This window comes from Bufo gargarizans, chromosome 11 (assembly GCF_014858855.1).
Source record: "Bufo gargarizans isolate SCDJY-AF-19 chromosome 11, ASM1485885v1, whole genome shotgun sequence".
Classification (NCBI taxonomy): domain Eukaryota; kingdom Metazoa; phylum Chordata; class Amphibia; order Anura; family Bufonidae; genus Bufo; species Bufo gargarizans.
Window position 1 is genome coordinate 92,469,029 of NC_058090.1, and position 19,191 is coordinate 92,488,219.

Sequence of the window (19,191 nt, forward strand, 5' to 3'; positions counted from 1 at the left end):
ATCTTCCCCTTAGACTCGATGTTCTAACATAGCTTTGGTGTTAATGGGTTAACTCTTGGGGAATGCCTTGTACTAGACCACCATAGTCCCCGGGAGGGTGAAGGGAGATGTTCCATGAGACAAAAGAGTGACCTGATCAGAAATTAAGACATTTTTTTTTTCCTGATTAAGACATAACGTAGACACTTCTCCAACCTAAAGCTGTGGTTCTCTCCAGTCAATTTAGAGCCAAAGATTAATGACCCTACGACTAGATAGAGCGGAGGATGTTGTAGCCTGAAGACATGAATGTCCAGTTGGGTTTGGAGACCAGTGAAGACATTTCCGGCTCAGGCCAAGAGCTTATGCACAATCAGAATAGGACTTTACATCCACCTGTTCCCAGATCTTCATTGGTTTCCAGTATGACATCTGTTCTGGATGGAAGTGACTACCACCGCTCAGAGCATCATCTGGCAAACTCCCTGCATCCTGGACTGGGATTTGGGGGAGATTCACCACCGGGGTCTGCGAATAGTTACACCACCTTGACACCACTTCAACCACTTCATGACAAGTTCCATCATCACCAGCACCATCAATGTGTCCCAGTTGGGAATGTGATTGGAAGTTTTACTCTGATGAGAGAGGACCGAGGCCTTGGCCCACCTAGTAACTTTTATAGTCACTATCCCAAAGATATAAACATGGGACAAAGTCTTTCCTCCTTGCCAAGTCCTAACCTGACGGGCATGCACAGCTATGGGCATCCTTCTGGGCACTTGTCTAATGAGAAGGTGGTATCTGGCAATGGTTTTGATACCCACCATCATAGCATGTTTAGCAGAATAGACCAGCACTTTTCTAGAGAGTTGTCCCCACCGCCGTCTTCTGGAGTGGGGTCGCCCAACAATATGCACCAACATCACTATGTGCACCACAGAGCTGAGATGAACTGCAGGCAAAACCCACCCATGCCAACCCAAAGCACTACTCTTTCCAGCCAATTGGAAGAAATTAATACCAAAGATGTCGCCCAAAGAATCATTGCGGAACTGAAAAGATACAGCATCCCTCAAGCTATTTTTGCTGAGAGAGTCTTGTGTAGGTCACAGGGGACACTCTCAGACCTTCTAAGAAACCCCAAACCCTGGAGCAAGCTAAAATCCGGAAGAGAGACCTTCAAGAGGATGTGGCGGTGGCTTCAGGAGCCCGAATTCCAGAGAATGGCAGCTTTAAGGTTAGAAGGTAAGATACTTTATTTCAAGCATGCTGGTGGTGACCTCGGACAATACAGGGAAAGGTCCAACACGCGTTGTAAGAAATCAGTGACCACGACCTCAAATGTCTTAAGAACAACTGTGTAATAAGTTATGATGTCTTCTAAGCCATGAACAAAAACACCTAAAATCAGTTTAGCATATCAAAAATAGCTGAAAACGGTTTTACCTCAAAAAAATATCCAAAATCGACTATTTGGTGCAATAGACATGCCAACGCTCACACGCTAGGTGGGCCCATGTGTGCAATCCTGCTTCACCTTATTACGGCAGATGGGGCACAAGGGTTGCATAAGCTTTGACTTCTACTATCCACAGTATATATAGAATACTTCTAGTCACATACCCTTGTGATCATTCATAGCCGGGCTCCTTCAAATTCCCTGTGTTTTTCTTGGTTGTCAATCAAATATACGATGTGTGCCTCAGAGCCATAATGTCATCTCAACTGTATGTCCAGCTCTAATCTTCTATTATCCATGTAATATCTATCTATCTATCTATCTATCTAATATCTATCTATCTATCTATCTCATATCTATCTCTTATCTATCTATCTATCTAATATCTATCTATCATCTATCTATCTCATAATTTATATATGTATCTTCGATCTATTATTCATCTATCTTTAATTTTCTTTCTTTCTTTCTTTTTTTCTTTCCTTTCTTCCTTGTATCTATGCAATATCGATCTTAAATCTTTCAATTCCATATTGACCTCATGTATTCCTCTAATTATATAGTCTTTCTTCCATCATTGATTGATCAATATGGCTGTTAGATATCTCTGTATCCAAAATATCTCCTATCTATCTATCTATCTATCTATCTATCTATCTCATATCTATCTATCTCTCTATCTCCTATCTATCTATCTATCTATCTATCTCATATCTATCTATCTATCTATCTCACCCGCGCATGTATATAGTGTTGTGCATGTCACGTTCCATCACAATAACAGGATCACCTGAAATGATTACCTCTTGTAATACATTACACTTGTGTTACTATATGGAAGTAGAGTATTAGAGGAAAAAGGGGACTTTCAGTAATATTTGAGAAGCACGCCTACGTATTGGAAAGGGGAAATCATTTTGATCACCTACATTTATTATTGGAAACTTTAAAAATCCTTAAGTATACTGACAACATGGACGACCTGGTGGGCCTAGCCGGCCATCGTCCTCGAAGAGTCTTGTAACTGCATTTATAATTCTGATTGATCTGGGGTAATGCTTGGAATATTTTTTTATGTTGTTAGACTACGGAAAAATCTATCTCATATCTATCTATCTCATATCTATCTATCTATCTCCTATCTATCTATCTATCTATCTATCTATCTCATATCTATCTATCTATCTCCTATCTATCTATCTATCTATCTATCTATCTATCTCATATCTATCTATCTATCTCCTATCTATCTATCTATCTATCTATCTATCTATCTCATATCTATCTATCTATCTCCTATCTATCTATCTATCTATCTATCTATCTCATATCTATCTATCTATCTCCTATCTATCTATCTATCTATCTATCTCATATCTATCTATCTATCTATCTATCTCATATCTATCTATCTATCTCCTATCTATCTATCTATCTATCTCATATCTATCTATCTATCTATCTATCTATCTATCTCATATCTATCTATCTATCTATCTCATATCTATCTATCTATCTATCTATCTCATATCTATCTATCTATCTCCTATCTATCCATCTATCTATCTCATATCTATCTATCTATCTATCTATCTATCTATCTCATATCTATCTATCTATCTATCTCATATCTATCTATCTATCTATCTATCTATCTATCTCATATCTATCTATCTATCTATCTATCTCATATCTATCTATCTATCTATCTATCTATCTCATATCTATCTATCTATCTATCTATCTCATATCTATCTATCTATCTATCTATCTATCTATCTCATATCTATCTCCTATCTATCTATCTATCTATCTATCTCATATCTATCTATCTATCTTCTATCTCATATCTATCTATCTATCTATCTATCTATCTATCTATCTTCTATCTCATATCTATCTATCTATCCATATCTATCTATCTATCTATCTATCTATCTCATATCTATCTCCTATCTATCTATCTCATATCTATCTATCTATCTATCCATATCTATCTATCTATCCATATCTATCTATCTATCTATCTATCTATCTCATATCTATCTATCTCCTATCTATCTATCTCCTATCTATCTATCTCATATCTATCTATCTATCTCCTATCTCCTATCTATCTATCTATCTATCTATCTATCTATCTCATATCTATCTATCTATCTATCTATCTATCTCATATCTATCTATCTATCTCCTATCTATCTATCTATCTATCTATCTATCTATCTAATATCTATCTATCTATCTATCTATCTATCTATCTCATATCTATCTATCTCATATCTATCTATCTATCCATATCTATCTATCTATCCATATCTATCTATCTATCTCCTATCTATCTATCTCATATCTATCTATCTATCTCCATCCTTTGAAGTTGGTCTTTGGTTCTGCGTAGAAGAAATTGATTCCTTTATTAATTTGCTTGTTGTATTGATAAAAGAAAAGTGATGATTCCACTTCTTCCGTACAGACTGTGCTCTGGCCTTGTGTCCGGACCAAGAAATTCATTGATTAGCTGCGAGATCATAGAGATCCGATGAAAGCGAAATTATTTTTTGTCTTCTCCAAAAGCAGCGTTTACGCCTCTTTACATAGAAAATGGCGGCAAAGCTCACTCCAGGAAGGAAAGCAGTGACCTGCTGTTGATGATGGACCATTTCGTGTAATATTTCCACAATTTTTATTTTTTACAAAATTATTTTTCTCGTTACATTTTCTCTGGAATTTAGGAAAGTATTATTATGACAATTTAGGAACTAAAAAGAATAAAAGCCATTTTACAAAAAAAAATAAAGGGGGGTGCGTAGACTTTCCGTAGACTGAAATATACTTTTGTATTTGTATTCTTTATTTGTAGTTTTTCTTTTAGGTTTTTTAAATTAATTTCTAAAAAAAGAAAATAGTTCAAACATTCTTCCTATAGGCGTAATATAAATTTTACATAATTATAGATCAATATGGGAAAAAAAAAAATCTCTTTTGAAGATACGGAAAAGCAAAATTGCTCAGAAAAAGGAATTTTTTACATTTTTTATTTTTTTTATAATTATAAATTTAAATGACGGGATGTCGTCTGTGCAAATAAACTCTGTTAATATTTGCTTTCCAGTTAGAACTTAGATGCTAAATTGCCTGTATAATATCACTCTACAATACAAGACATTAATGGATTGACGCAATTTTTTGTAATTTTTTTTAGTTAATCACTAATTTATTGTTATCCATTTTTTATGACACGGCCCACTATTGACCATAGAGAGGATATGGACTTATATCAATTCCTACCAACAGAGCTTACGATCTAATGCCCCTAGTAGCTTTACAGACCAGGCCCGGCTTTCATTTGGCCCTGGCCTGTGCCCAGTGGTAAGATCCTATAAACTCCAATCTGGTTTCGTCCTGGTCGGGAACTGAACCTCCATCGAAAGCGTCGGGAGACCCGGATTGCGCAAATTCATTGATTTAAATAAAGGCCATGAAAATTATAGGATCAATCCTTGCACTGTCCATATATTTTTCACATAAAATATAATAATATCCTACAAATTATATATATATATATATATATATATATATATAACAAAAAAAACTAAAAATCATAGTTATTCATTTTATAAAATAAAATACTAAAAATAATTTTCATTTTATGTATTAAACAATTTCTATTCTATGACTATTGTATCACCGTATCATTGGCGGCTAAGTAATAAAACCATGAAGACTCCAAAGAACCTTTAGGATTTAAAAATAAATACAAAACATATCTAAGTTTGCAATAGGCACCAAAGGAAGGTATTTTTTCCAATTAGAATTAACAAGCACCAATATAATACCCAATCAAAAATAATAATTAAAAAAAGGTTTATTTGTTTAATTTTATTTTTACTGTTTAAGGAAATTTTTTATTTTTTTTATAGAATTTTTTATAGATATGAAAATGTTAATAATAAACATTAAAATCTAAAGAGATCAATTTCTAAGTTATTAATATATAAAATCGTAATAAAAAATAAATAAAAAAATCAAGACAAGCCAGGTGGTTCCTTTCCTCTACAAAGCCTGCTCGTGAACAAAGGCCCAAAGTCCATTTTAACCTTTCTATTGTCAGTGTGAATAGTTGCGGCCCCCCCTAGCAGGAAAAGTGACTGTGACACACGGGTCGATCAGGCAGCTTAGAAATTAACACAGTGAGGGTAGATATAAAATATTGCCCTAAACCAAAGGGAAATCACTCCCCTCCTAATCATTTCAAAATAACGTGTCAGCTATTTCATTGGGACAATTTACTTTCGAATTTTAAAACATCCTCCGCTCTGCTTACCCCTCATGAATAACCATGAGAAACGTCCAGTACAGAAAAAGACAAAGCCGAGAGAGTAAAGGAATTACGGTGTAATGTACGGTATAATCAATGAAAACAGGGATAGGCCTTCAGCTGGATTCGGTATTAAAAATCATAGGAAAAAAATTACAGAATATCTTTTTGAAATTACATTTTTTTAAAACAAACATTTAGAAATTTTATTTTTGAGTTTTTGTTGGCTTTTTTTCAGTAGATTCATTTTTCTATGTATTTTATTCCATCTTAACTTAAGTAACGTAGTCAACCTGTTATCTCCAGTGCGGTTAGGTAGAGTAATTGTACTCTCCAGTGAATGATTGATTGATGGTTTTTTAATCATACCCCTGTGAGGCATTTTCACCGTGCTTGTTTGTACAAGCTACACATCGCGACGTGGGGGGGGGGGGGGGGGGGGGGCTGGGGTAATTCTGCTATGGTCTTTGCATATCTAGATGTTAATGGACATTAACCAGCGTTAGTCAAGTTGAATTTTGATCAGACGCCATAATCCATAAAGGCAAGATAGCGCTTAGTCGGATCATAAGAGACCGATCATCTGAGCTTGGCATCAGCTTCGAGGGAATCGCCACCTAAAGACCATCTTCGGTCTATTCATTGTACAGTAGTATACAACCTATTCAGGCTGACTATAGTGTCCTTCGATCTTATGATTGGCCGAAAGACCAGAAAAATGTCTGCCCCTTTGACCGTACCTTCTAGATCTCCAGTTTTGGTGGTGACCTCCAGAATTCTTGACGGACATAGGCAAGTAATGAGCATAGCTTTAGTGTACCTTTAAAACCACCCCAGCGTCAGATGTTTACTAAGGCCAGGCAGTGGAGGGGTTACAGCAAAAAAAAAGCATTGATTTCTACAGCGGGCTCAGTCAGCGCCACTCACAGAGACACACACACACAATCCACTCATAAACTACCCACAATCCCTTGCGCTCCATTCCCAAGGGGAGCTTTCTGTGAGCGTCCTATTGATTTTTGATTTTACAGAAATTAGCCCCTTTTCCCCCCCAATCTTTTTTATTTTCAATTTTCTTATTTTCAGACCCATGCATACGTTTGTGATTTTTGTGATGTTATTGATGGTTTGAGGCCTCTATAAAGAAAAAAAAAAACACGAGCAGACGAAACAGTGGAGGTTCTAGATGTTTCTACATAGTGCTAAAACATATAGCATAGTATATTCCTGTATCATGTATAGAAAATCTAAAAGAAACCGCTAGAACCTACCTGAACTGGCAAAATATAGTCAGCCATTTTTGATAAAACATCTACCCCACACAGCTGAAATCTTTAAGGACTTGAAAAATGTTCCATCCACCTTTGAGGCCAAACGAATGACTTCTTCTGGATGCATCATGGTCATGTAGACCTGTACGTTCCTAGAGAACATGTCAAGAACTCTGCTGCTGTGTTCCTATGAAGATATGGAGATATCTGTACAGAAGACCTGGCTGGTCGCAAGGGTGGACACTGACACAAGTCTCCAATCCCTTTAAGATGTTATATATTAGTGTGCTTCATATGAACATACACAAGGACATATTTAGTCTTTGTTCCTTCATGTTTTGCTGTGACTCGAAGCTTTGGCTTCAAAGAGGTAAATGGACCATAAAAAAAAAACACACTACGACGATCTTTGTGTTCTCGGTTAAATTTCTACGAACAACATGATTATTTCTTAATCAGCTACACAAAAAATTTTATTCGAATACAAAAAAATGTGTAAATAATATGGAAAAATTTGGGAACCACTAAGTATTTGATATATTTCGAAAAGGGGTGCAAAAATTAGGAAGGCAAAGGCTTGAAATATGTCACTTATACCAAAAAGACTGATGAATTACGGCAAAGAGTAGCCGTAAGCTTCATACTTCAACCCAAGGGCTGAACAAGTTTTACCGAGATGTCTTTTTATTTTACCAAGTATAAATTTGTGCCCAATTTACCCAAAAATAATTCAAATGAATATCATATACAATACAAATATAATTTAGCACTTAACCTAAAAGTTTCATTAAAAGAAGGAAATAACTTACGTATATAAAACTATAAAATACAAAAATGAAATAAAAAAATAATCAAGTGAAATGCAATGAATAACTACCGTATATTATAATTGTATTATTTTTTACTTTACTGATGGTTCTGGGTGTATTGGCCCACCACTACGGGTGCCAAAAGTCTACAGTCGTAAATGAATCGCTACTACATGGTTGATCCTACATTGAAACCATGTAGGATTGTTCTTGGAACCGGAATAAATCTTTGCATCTCCTGAAGAGCAGGGGTCCAGATCATACGTTTAGTAGGAAGTTAGGAACATAGTGAGATAACCTGGATTTTGGCATCTTCTGCCTGAGCTCATGTAAAAGTCAGGATGACTTTCAGATCATATTTCCAGATCCATGTCTACTGGAACCACAGAGACGTAAGGTCTCTGTTGCTGAAGATCATAAAAGACATGGAAAAAGTTCAAACGTTGAACTTTCCCAGGTTTGCTCCTGAGTTAGGGAACATAATGTTTTAATAAAACATTATATCTGGTTGTGCAAAGGTTCAAATATGAAGTACTTTGAAAGCTTTGATTTTGTAGTCGATGTATGCAGGTGTTCTTACTCACTGATCCACCACCATGCATTTATTCTACATGTTGATGGCTTGCTGTGGTTGGCATTTTATGCCACAATTACAACTTGTCATGGAGCTTCCTCATTGTTTAGTATGACATTATACTGAGGAAGTGTTTGTACATGATGCATATTATAGTTATGGAAGGTATTATGATGTCTCTTCTCTTCTTTATAGATGACTGTGTTCACATACCCAAAATGAACACAGCCAGTATACATAAATTTAGATTTTAGACTGTCATCTTAGGGCTTTTACACAAACATCCATCCTGGCATCTTCTTCTAAGGTTTTACCTTAGTCTTGGCACGCAATCTACAAGGTTAACGTGTGCCAACCGTTCACGGATCTGGGGCACCACTGTTGATTTTCTTGCACTCGTTTCATACATGGTCCTCAGCTTCTTCATACCTACATACAGGTATCTGCAGGTGACTTGAGGGACCACTAAATGTCGTGATATATATCTTGTAAATGTTTTGCGGTATGTATGGGAGTGACGGAGTAACATCTATGGATAGTGCTAATTCAACAAGCCCGTAGAAACGCAATGAATGATGGATGAATCATTGCTAAAGGTGCCCGTACACATTAGACTAACATCATCCGAATATGCCGACATTGTCAGAGCTAGTTGACTATCTGGGGAGTCCTGAATCTCCCCAGACAGATGATGGGAGGATGAAGGATTGGGTATGTTGAATTTTACATGCCTGATCCTTTTTTTCTCAGTGGAGATAAGCTGCTGCAGGAAGGTGGGAAGAACAACAGTTGTTCCGTCAACAGCTATTGAAGGCATATGTTCACCTTAAGGTGACTGGCAAAAATGATATAGAACATGGGTTTTAAGATAAAGCTTAGAAAGAAGCCAACATTGAATGCCAACATTTTCCAGTATTTGACAAGTCTATGATCCATGTCCCGTCCACCAAAGCCATAATCGTTTCATCACTTATATTATGGGTCTTCTCATTAAGACCACCTTTCTTAAGAACCAAGAATCCATCTGAATTGCCAAGATCAAGACAGTTAGGACTTTTGACATATAACTGAGGGATGTTCATTTTCTTGTCGGTGATCTAGCCTCAAGTCAAAGGAAACTATGTATGAGGGAATGCAATTTGAGAAATGTATCCATCTCATGGTTGGCCCATACATCTACTCCATAGGCAGAGGGGATACGAGTAGGCAACTAGTCTCCATAGGAGTACATAAAGGATTTAATCATCCCCAACATTGTACTGCTTTCCTACAAGGTAGGGGGGAACTTAAACAAGCTTTGTGATTTCTACCTCTAGAATTCAGAGAAGGTGAAGCTGTCTCTCAGCTCATGGAGGGCCCATATCCTTTCCCCAGAGTTAATTCTGATTTCAGTAGAGCCCCTAGTTTCCACTATAAGTGGAGGTTAACAGTCCAAACTTCATGCTTCCTTTCCAACAAGGTATGGGGAAACCTAAACAAGCACCAGATCCTCTACCTCTATTATTAAGAGAACAAGGGGCTGTTTTGATTATTACTAGTGGGAAACTTGTGGTCAGATCTAAGATCTCCGAGATGACGAGGGCCACATATGACTCATGGATTACATTTCGGACATTCCTTGACCTCCAACAATGAATAGAAATATACTATAACCCCTAGAACAGGGGGGTTGTTGTGATTATTGCTCTGAGGATACTTGTGGTCAAATCTAAGATCTCTGAGATCTTGAGGGACACATAGAAACATAGAATGTATCGGCAGATAAGAACAATTTGGCCCATCTAGTCTGCCCAATATACTGAATGCTATGAATATCCCTTGGCCCTATCTTATATGAAGGATGGCCTTATGCCTATCCCATGCATGCTTAAACTCCTTCACTGTATTTGCAGCAACCACATCTGCAGGAAGGCTATTCCATGCATCCACTACTCTCTCAGTAAAGTAATACTTCCTGATATTACTTTTAAACCTTTGCTCCTCTAATTTAAAACTATGTCCTCTTGTAGCAGTTTTTCTTCTTTTAAATATTCTCTCCTCTTTTACCTTGTTCCTTTATGTATTTAAAAGTTTCTATCATATCCCCTCTGTCTCGTCTTTCTTCCAAGCTATACATGTTAAGGTCCTTTAATCTTTCCTGGTAAGTTTTATCCTGCAATCCATGTACCAGTTTAGTAGCTCATGGATCACATTCCGGACATTCCTTGACTACAAACAATGAATACAAATGGACTATAACCCCTAGAAAAGATGGCTGCTTTGATTATTGCTATCGGGAAACTAGTGGTCAAATCTAAGATCTCTGAGATCTTGAGGGCCACATTTGGCTCATGGATCACATTTAGGACATTCCTTAACCTCAAACAATGAATACAAATGGACTATATCCCCTAGAAGTGGGGTCTGTTTTGATTATTGCTATGAGGAAACGTGTGGTCAAATCTAAGATCTCTGAGATCTTGAGGGCCACATTTGGCTCATGGATCACATTTAGGACATTCCTTAACCTCAAACAATGAATACAAATGTACTATATCCCCTAGAAGTGGGGTCTGTTTTGATTATTGCTATGAGGAAACGTGTGGTAAATCTAAGATCTCTGAGATCTTGAGGGCCACATTTGGCTCATGGATCACATTTAGGACATTTCTTAACCTCAAACAATGAATACAAATGGACTATATCCCCTAGAAGTGGGGTCTGTTTTGATTATTGCTATGAGGAAACGTGTGGTCAAATCTAAGATCTCTGAGATCTTGAGGGCCACACATGACTCATGGATCACATTTAGGACATTCCTTAACCTCAAACAATGAATACAAATGGACTATATCCCCTAGAAGTGGGGTCTGTTTTGATTATTGCTATGAGGAAACGTGTGGTCAAATCTAAGATCTCTGAGATCTTGAGGGCCACACATGACTCATGGATCACATTTAGGACATTCCTTAACCTTAAAACAATGAATACAAATGGACTATATCCCCTAGAAGTGGGGTCTGTTTTGATTATTGCTATCAGGAAACGTGTGGTCAAATCTAAGATCTCTGAGATCTTGAGGGCCACACATGACTCATGGATCACATTTAGGACATTCCTTAACCTCAAACAATGAATACAAATAGACTATATCCCCTAGAAGTGGGGTCTTTTTTGATTATTGCTATGAGGAAACGTGTGGTCAAATCTAAGATCTCTGAGATCTTGAGGGCCACACATGACTCATGGATCACATTTAGGACATTCCTTAACCTCAAACAATGAATACAAATAGACTATATCCCCTAGAAGTGGGGTCTGTTTTGATTATTGCTATGAGGAAACGTGTGGTCAAATCTAAGATCTCTGAGATCTTGAGGGCCACACATGACTCATGGATCACATTTAGGACATTCCTTAACCTCAAACAATGAATACAAATAGACTATAACCCCTAGCTACTAGATCCAACATCTGCTAGGCTCCTTTAAATCTAAGTCATGCTAATAAATAGTCCCCTATAACCCCATGCCCACGTGATCCGAGCCAGTCGCCAATGACAGGTGAACAGCTTAGCATGCACCGCTGTGTAGTTAAGCCATCTTGATTGCGATCACATTAACCTTTATATAGTGCTATCATGTGCTGAGCTTACAGACTCTGTCCATTAATTGCTTCTCCACTACGTACAAATCACTATTCCAATAAAATTGTCACATCCCTCCTCCCAGCAAGACTCCTTGAAGTGTCTCAGCCCCGAACTATGACACCTCCCCTCGTTCCATATGCAGCAGCCGCCATTACTTTATAGGTTCATAATGGAAAGTTTACCCTGTAGATTGTCCCTAGCTGCCCTCAGAAATCTCCTATTAAATCTTTCATTAGGAAGGTGCTTTATGGCTGCCCGATCCTTTCATTCCGCCAAACATATCAAGTAATTATTGTCATTTTGTCTTCAATTACTGGCCTTATTTCATTATAGCCTGTTGTATTCTGTTTTATCTGAATCGTTATTACGGGCTTTGCTTAACCCCTCGATGTCGAAGCAAGACGTCGATTTGTAAAAAAAAAAAAAAACACTGAACAAAACCGCAAGGGTATAGATTTTTCAAGATCATTCTTAACCCTTCCTTTACTACCAAGTCTTTAACCCCCCCTACCACCACCACCAGTCCCTTTCCTTCCATTTCATTAACAGCTAATGAACTGCACCCCGTCTTCGAGAAGAGAAGTGGATGCGCTCAACGCCCCTGGCCCCTTAGGGGTTAACATGCATATATACAGTGCTGTATTCCGCACAGCTGGGCTGTGATCAATATTTTTCTATCAGTGTGCAGTGTCCCAGACAAGAGCGGGGGGAAGGGAACCAAAGGAGAATTGACCAGATGGGGACAGGAGGAAAAGACAAGAAATAAGGGGGGTGCGCAGGGGGGGGAAGACGTGCCATCACCTGTAACACGATCAATTCTTGTGATATGGCGTATTGATAAACATAAATATAATTATGGGATATGAACGGCGACATTAATGCGACGCTAATTGAGATTGTAGATTCGTAATATGAAATATTATCATTGTGCGAGGGGCGGACGCACATAATAAAAGTCTGCACCTCGCTCTACGAGCCCCCACTTTAGAAAGCATTGTAAATAATTTTTGTGCTGCATAGGCGAGGTGTTGCGTTATGCTCGGTAAGATATATTTAAATATATATTAAATAGTATATGATATTAAAGGGCACCTGTCATCAGGATTAGCTCTATTAAACTCTGGTAGGGTTGATCTAGATGATTAAAATGATACCTGTCTTGTGAAAATCGGTTGGGGCGTTCCCGAGAAAAAAGACTTTGATTCTTTAGGCATATAAGGGCTTCCGTACACGGAGGGGAGGGGCTGAGGTGCACTGAGTGGCCAGGCCCCGCCCCCGCTCAGTGCACTGAAGCCCTCATTTGTATAGAAAGTATATATTCTTTTTTCTTTCTTTCCTCAGGAACGCCACTATATATTTTCACAAGACAGGTGTCATTTAAATTGGCAGAATCAGCCTTACCATGGCGGGGCTCTGGGATAGGAGTAGGATCTGGATAAGAATTTAAGGGAAAGGTCCATTGATAATTAAACTGTGTCCCCATTCCTTTTGGTGCACACCTTCATCCAAAACTGCAAACCAAATGCAACCATCTTCCTCGCCCAAAAATGGGCTGATCCTCTCAGCCAAACCCATAATGGCGGCCTACACAGAAATACCCTTACCCTGGGCGGATTCTGTGCTCAGGCATTTTGGACTAGTAGGCCCCTCTTTCCCTGCAGAAACGTAGCTAGGATGGCTAGGAGCTGGCAAGGTATGCGGTCCAGATGCGAAGGTCAATGGACCACTCTCATAGATTTTAGGGAAGACATATAATTGGTGCAACCTGTGCAGCTGACCAAAGGCCGGGGGGGGGGGGGGGGGGTCTAGCATTATAAAAAATGGGCACCGAGGTACCCTCAGCTCAAAATAACTGATGGATTTTAATTCATCTGATGAAGGATTGACCAGAGAGAGTCACAGAAATGAGTAGGGAACACCATGATGAGTCTCAATTCTTTTTCCCTACAGTGCCTCCTCAGGGACAATTAAGTATTACATGGTTCCTATTAAAATCAATGGGCTATCTATGTAACGGACAAACATACAGGGTACTCCAGAACAAAAGATGCTCTTTGTAGCTACTCCTCATCCCAGTAAAAAATGCTGAATGAGGTGTGAAAATGGGTTCAACACATTACCCCTCAGAGCTAAAGGACTCAACATGAGATCTTGACTTCCACATAGCTCTGAACACTTCTTTGTGTCTCCTTGTGGACATTTCTTGAATCTATGTATTGGAGGCCATCGTGCCCACTAGTTGAAGATTGCCCTAATCTAGAAGAAAATGGTCCCTTTAAGCCAGAACAATTCCTGGATGACCTGAAACCTAATATTTATAGGCTTGTATTAGAGTTTTGGGTAGAGTCCTACAAACTATTCACCTCTAACCTCCTGCTCGTAATAGCTGTGCTATTTCATCGGACTGTGCAGAAGTCAAACCATTACTAGAAAAAAGGTGAAAAGTGGACCATTTGCATTCTGCTGTGTACAATTTATTGGTGTAGGGATTTAACAATGCCCTCAATGTTTCAATGTGGATATTAACTTGCCAATTACTTAATGTGATATCTGTACTGAAGAGATTACTATTCCAAATATTCCTAAATATCATACCGATACGGCCCGTCAAAGGGTTGAAAATATTTGCCTCCATTGACCATGATAGTAAAGTGTATTAATCTATCTGTATTAACTGTACCCACAGCCTGCAAAAGGAAAGAGCAAGAGCAAACCAAAGCCGAAAGAAATCACGTTCCTAAGAGGCACCGCCTGGTTTTCACCGACATCCAGCGACGCACTCTACATGCCATTTTTCATGAGAACCAGAGGCCCTCCAAGGAATTGCAGATCACCATTGCCCAACAGCTTGGCCTTGAGCTGTCCACTGTCAGCAACTTCTTCATGAATGCTCGTAGGAGAAGCTTAGACAAGTGGATGGATGAAGGTCATGGGCGTCCTCCATCCTCTTCCAACTCTTTATCGTCTAAAGGTGGCTCAGCCATTGCTTGCACCAAAGCATGAAAGAGATGCCTATAGCTTTATCAACCAAAGAGAGTATCAGCTCAGTCTTCATTTTCATCCTTTCTCCATTATGGACACCAAGAACATTGACTTTGAGGTGTCTTAGGACAAGGTGACTCATAAAAGTTATTATGAGGAGAAGTCTGTTCCTTACGTGAACGTCATTCATCACAGTCACTTGGCTGATACATACTTCAATCAAATTCTATGGGTATTGACTAGTCTGTACACAGTCATTATTTATTTTATATGACACTGTCTGCACACACAGCGCACTAAAATGAATACAGGTATCATGTTAGATTGCCCTTTCAATGATGGTTGGGTGGCAACAAGTCTTTTGGTAGGTTCACAACCAACCATGGTTGACCTTCACAAGAATCCATGCAGAAGTTTGGTTGTCACTAGACCTAGCTACTTAGAAGAAGTAAAAGTTATGTTTCTTAGCATGACATGTGTGGGTGGATCATCAAGAGGGCATGTGGACTGGTTCTCACCTGATCCTTGCCCAATATTTGATGTCAAACTCGTACTCAGCTTGTTGTCTAAAACACTACATGAAAAATGTTGTTCAATCGCTACCTCTTAATAGAGCATACAGTGAGGGGCTGTTGAAATGCTTCATAACGATCTCAGCTAACCCCAGATAAGGCTCTACATTGCATTACTTTTAGGGTTAGAGGGGTAGTCATAAAAATGTTGTAAATAGCGTTACATTTCATCTTTGGGTTTGACAGCATTTTTTTGGCAGTGCCTTGAAGAGGAATGATATTTAGAACCGTACAGAGGGGCACGTTATATTTCATCCAGCAGGATTCTGCTTATGGTACTCTTCTACTTGGCCAACCATGGTCTAATCCATCCCTATAAGCCCCTTCTTGTTTCTGGAGGGTGGTCTTGAGGCACAATGTTCACCACTGAACGCATGTTTTCTAGTTCAGCACTGAAATAACTGTGCAAGTTTTGAACCAAAGTAAACAAAAAAAAATTGTTGACCTTCAACTTTGCCTCATCTGCATGTGTATGCAATTCTCAACAGCGTGGGATAATAAACCTTAGAATGACCCAAAATTGTGGTCATTTCTGGTAGTAAAAAAGGTTCTCCAACTGCCCCAAATGCCACCTGTAGTTAACTTTACATCAAGCTCAGTTTCATTTTTTTTTTATCTTTTACCCCAATTCACTGTCACTAACCTTAATATTTCTCAAACACTAATGGTCTCATCCTTTGGGTCTGTACAGCTTATAGATGTTGACAAGATATTTGCTTGGTTTTAGTTGACCCACTGAAAACATAGACAAGTAAAACCTCTTTGACGTAACCACCCAACATTGCATTAAAAAGTAGTCCTCTTGGGTCTGGTCTACTCAAAGAAGATGACTTGTATGCATAATATATGGTCAAACTGAAATTCTGTTACAGGAGAAATGGGCAGGTTAATAAGATGGTCTTCTTAAAGAGGTGTGTGCCTATGGGGAAGTTTCACTGAACATGTTTGGTTCTTCTTTTCAGAACCAACTGTAACAAAGCCTTAGCATCAACAATAATATTCCTATCATAGTGGAACCTGTTGTAAAAGACCCAAATCATTAACTCCTAAAATATCCAAAGAAAGCATCAGTACCACCCATGGTGGACTGCTCATAAAAAAAGGACTATGTAACAATAAATAATTTCTTATCCCAACAGCAAGAGATTCTATTATCTCAGTCACCAGCTTGTGTAGCGATGACCCCATCCACATTGGTAAAAATTCAAAGCTTTGTGATGCAACTTTCAAAAGGTGTTGACCTTTTCGCCTTTAGAAGGCAAGGGCTGGCAGTCTGGAAGTACAGCCGAACCCTCCCCAGGCTCTTTTCATTTTACTCCTGACCAGCTGACGGGGAATTAGTGAGTTCAATGGAACAGTAGGAGATGAGAGGAGGTAGGGGTTGGAAGGTCACCTCACTCTCCATCCAGTGATCACATCCTCTGCAGGGACTTGCTAACCCTTTGGCTTCCATAGTCACCTTCAATGCATTATTTTAGCTTTTACATTCATCTGTCAATTCTACCGTATGTTAAATAAAGGAGAGCAATAATCAGGCCCTTCCAATAATAGATTGTGCACAGCAACAGCTATATATTCAAGTAAAATAGCTTGATGGAGGCTGCTGTCACAACGTTGCGATAAATAAGTAGGAGCTTCTGACAAACAACAACCAGCCACAGTCAAGTTGATGGCTTCTTAGACAACTGTTCAAGTTCCCTGCAGTGCCACCACAGGAGAAATTAAGTATTACATGGTATATATTAAAGACAGTGGGCTGTCTGTGTAATTTATGGACATGCTTGGTCCCCCAGAGACAGTCTTTCTTGTTGCTATCAGAAGGAGATACTAATTGATGGTTTCTCCTTAAATACCCCAATAGAGTGTTTCAAAATGGGTTTTGTAAATGAGACATCCCCACCAAAACCAACTTGGGGTCCAGATCATGTAGTATGAATTTTGACCTTGGTTGAAGAGAGAAAGAGTCTTTATATAGCCAACATGGAGGAGGGCCACCCCACGTGTTAAGTAGCCATTTTAGGACCATACTTTCTACCCCAAGTTAACATCCCTTCTCTTCCTACCTTCCATCATGATATTGCGAATGTAAATATAACAGCATATTGATTGTCAGTATTGACCTGTTTTATATGATGATATCAGATGGTGGAGATGGGACGGCGGTGTATGTACAGAAACTTAATGGTACATCGAAGTGGGAATTCCACATTATCCTGTAGCAAAATAGTCAATATATACAGTCATGTGAAAAAATTAGGACACCCTTTGAAAGCATGTGGTTTTTTGTAACATTTTTAATAAAAGGTTATTTCATCTCCGTTTCAACAATACAGAGAGATTAAAGTAATCCGACTAAACAAAGAAAACTGAAGAAAAGTCTTTTCAAGATCTTCTGTAAATGTCATTCTACAAAAATGCCTATTCTAACTGAGGAAAAAGATAGGACACCCTTGCCCCTAATAGCGAGTGTTACCTCCTTTGGCTGAAATAACTGCAGTGAGACGGTTCTTGTAGCCATCTACCAGTCTTCGACATCGGTCTGAGGAAATTTTACCCCACTCCTCAATGCAGAACTTTTTCAGCTGTGAGATGTTTGAGGGGTTTCTTGCACGTACAGCCCTTTTCAAGTCACCCCACAGCATCTCAATGGGATTCAAATCTGGACTTTGACTTGGCCATTCCAGGACTCTCCATTTCTTCTTTTTCAGCCAATCTTTGGTTGATTTACTAGTATGTTTTGGGTCATTGTCATGTTGCATGGTCCAGTTCCGCTTCAGCTTTAATTTTCTAACTGATGGTCTCACATGTTCTTCAAGCACCTTCTGATACACAGTAGAATTCATCGTGGATTCTATGATGGTGAGCTGACCAGGTCCTGCTGCAGCAAAGCAGCCCCAAACCATGACACTTCCACCTCCATGCTTCACAGTTGGTATGAGGTTCTTTTCTTGGAATGCTGTGTTTGGTTTACGCCAAACATGTCCTCTGCTGTTGTGTCCAAATAATTCAATTTTGGACTCATCTGTCCAAAGAACATTATTCCAGAAGTCTTGGTCTTTGTCAACTTTATTTCTGGCAAATGTCAGTCTGGCCTCGATGTTTCTCTTGGAAAGCAAAGGTTTCCTCCTTGCACACCTCCCATGCAAGTTAAACTTGTACAGTCTCTTTCTGATTGTAGAGGCATGTACTTCTACATCAACAGTAGCCAGAGCCTGCTGTAGTTCTCGAGATGACACTTTAGGGTTTTTGGAGACCTCTTTTAGCATCTTGCGGTCTGCTCTTGGGGTGAACTTGCTGGGGCGACCAGTCCTGGGCATGTTGGCAGTTGTTTTGAAAGCCCTCCACTTGTAGACTATCTTCCGGACAGTGGAATGGCTGATTTCAAAATCTTTTGAGATCTTTTTAAATCCCTTCCCAGACTCATAGGCTGCTACAATCTTTTTTCTGAAGTCCTCTGACAGCTCTTTTGCTCTCACCATGGTGCTCACTCTCACTTCAACAGTCAGGAGCACACCAAACTAAATGTCTGAGGTTTAAATAGGGCAAGCCTCATTCAACATGCAGAGTAACGATCTACTAATTATGTGCACCTG

General features: G+C 38.8%; 1 protein-coding gene across 1 annotated transcript; it reads left to right on the plus strand.

Moving 5' to 3' along the window:
- The first annotated feature begins 284 nt into the window (after window positions 1–284).
- LOC122922226 (hepatocyte nuclear factor 6-like) lies at window positions 285–15,047 on the plus strand. The gene is made up of 2 exons (XM_044272768.1): window positions 285–1,227; window positions 14,731–15,047. Exons 1-2 carry the CDS (start codon window positions 285–287, stop codon window positions 15,045–15,047), a joined length of 1,260 nt encoding a protein of 419 aa, XP_044128703.1.
- Window positions 15,048–19,191: the final 4,144 nt, after the last annotated feature.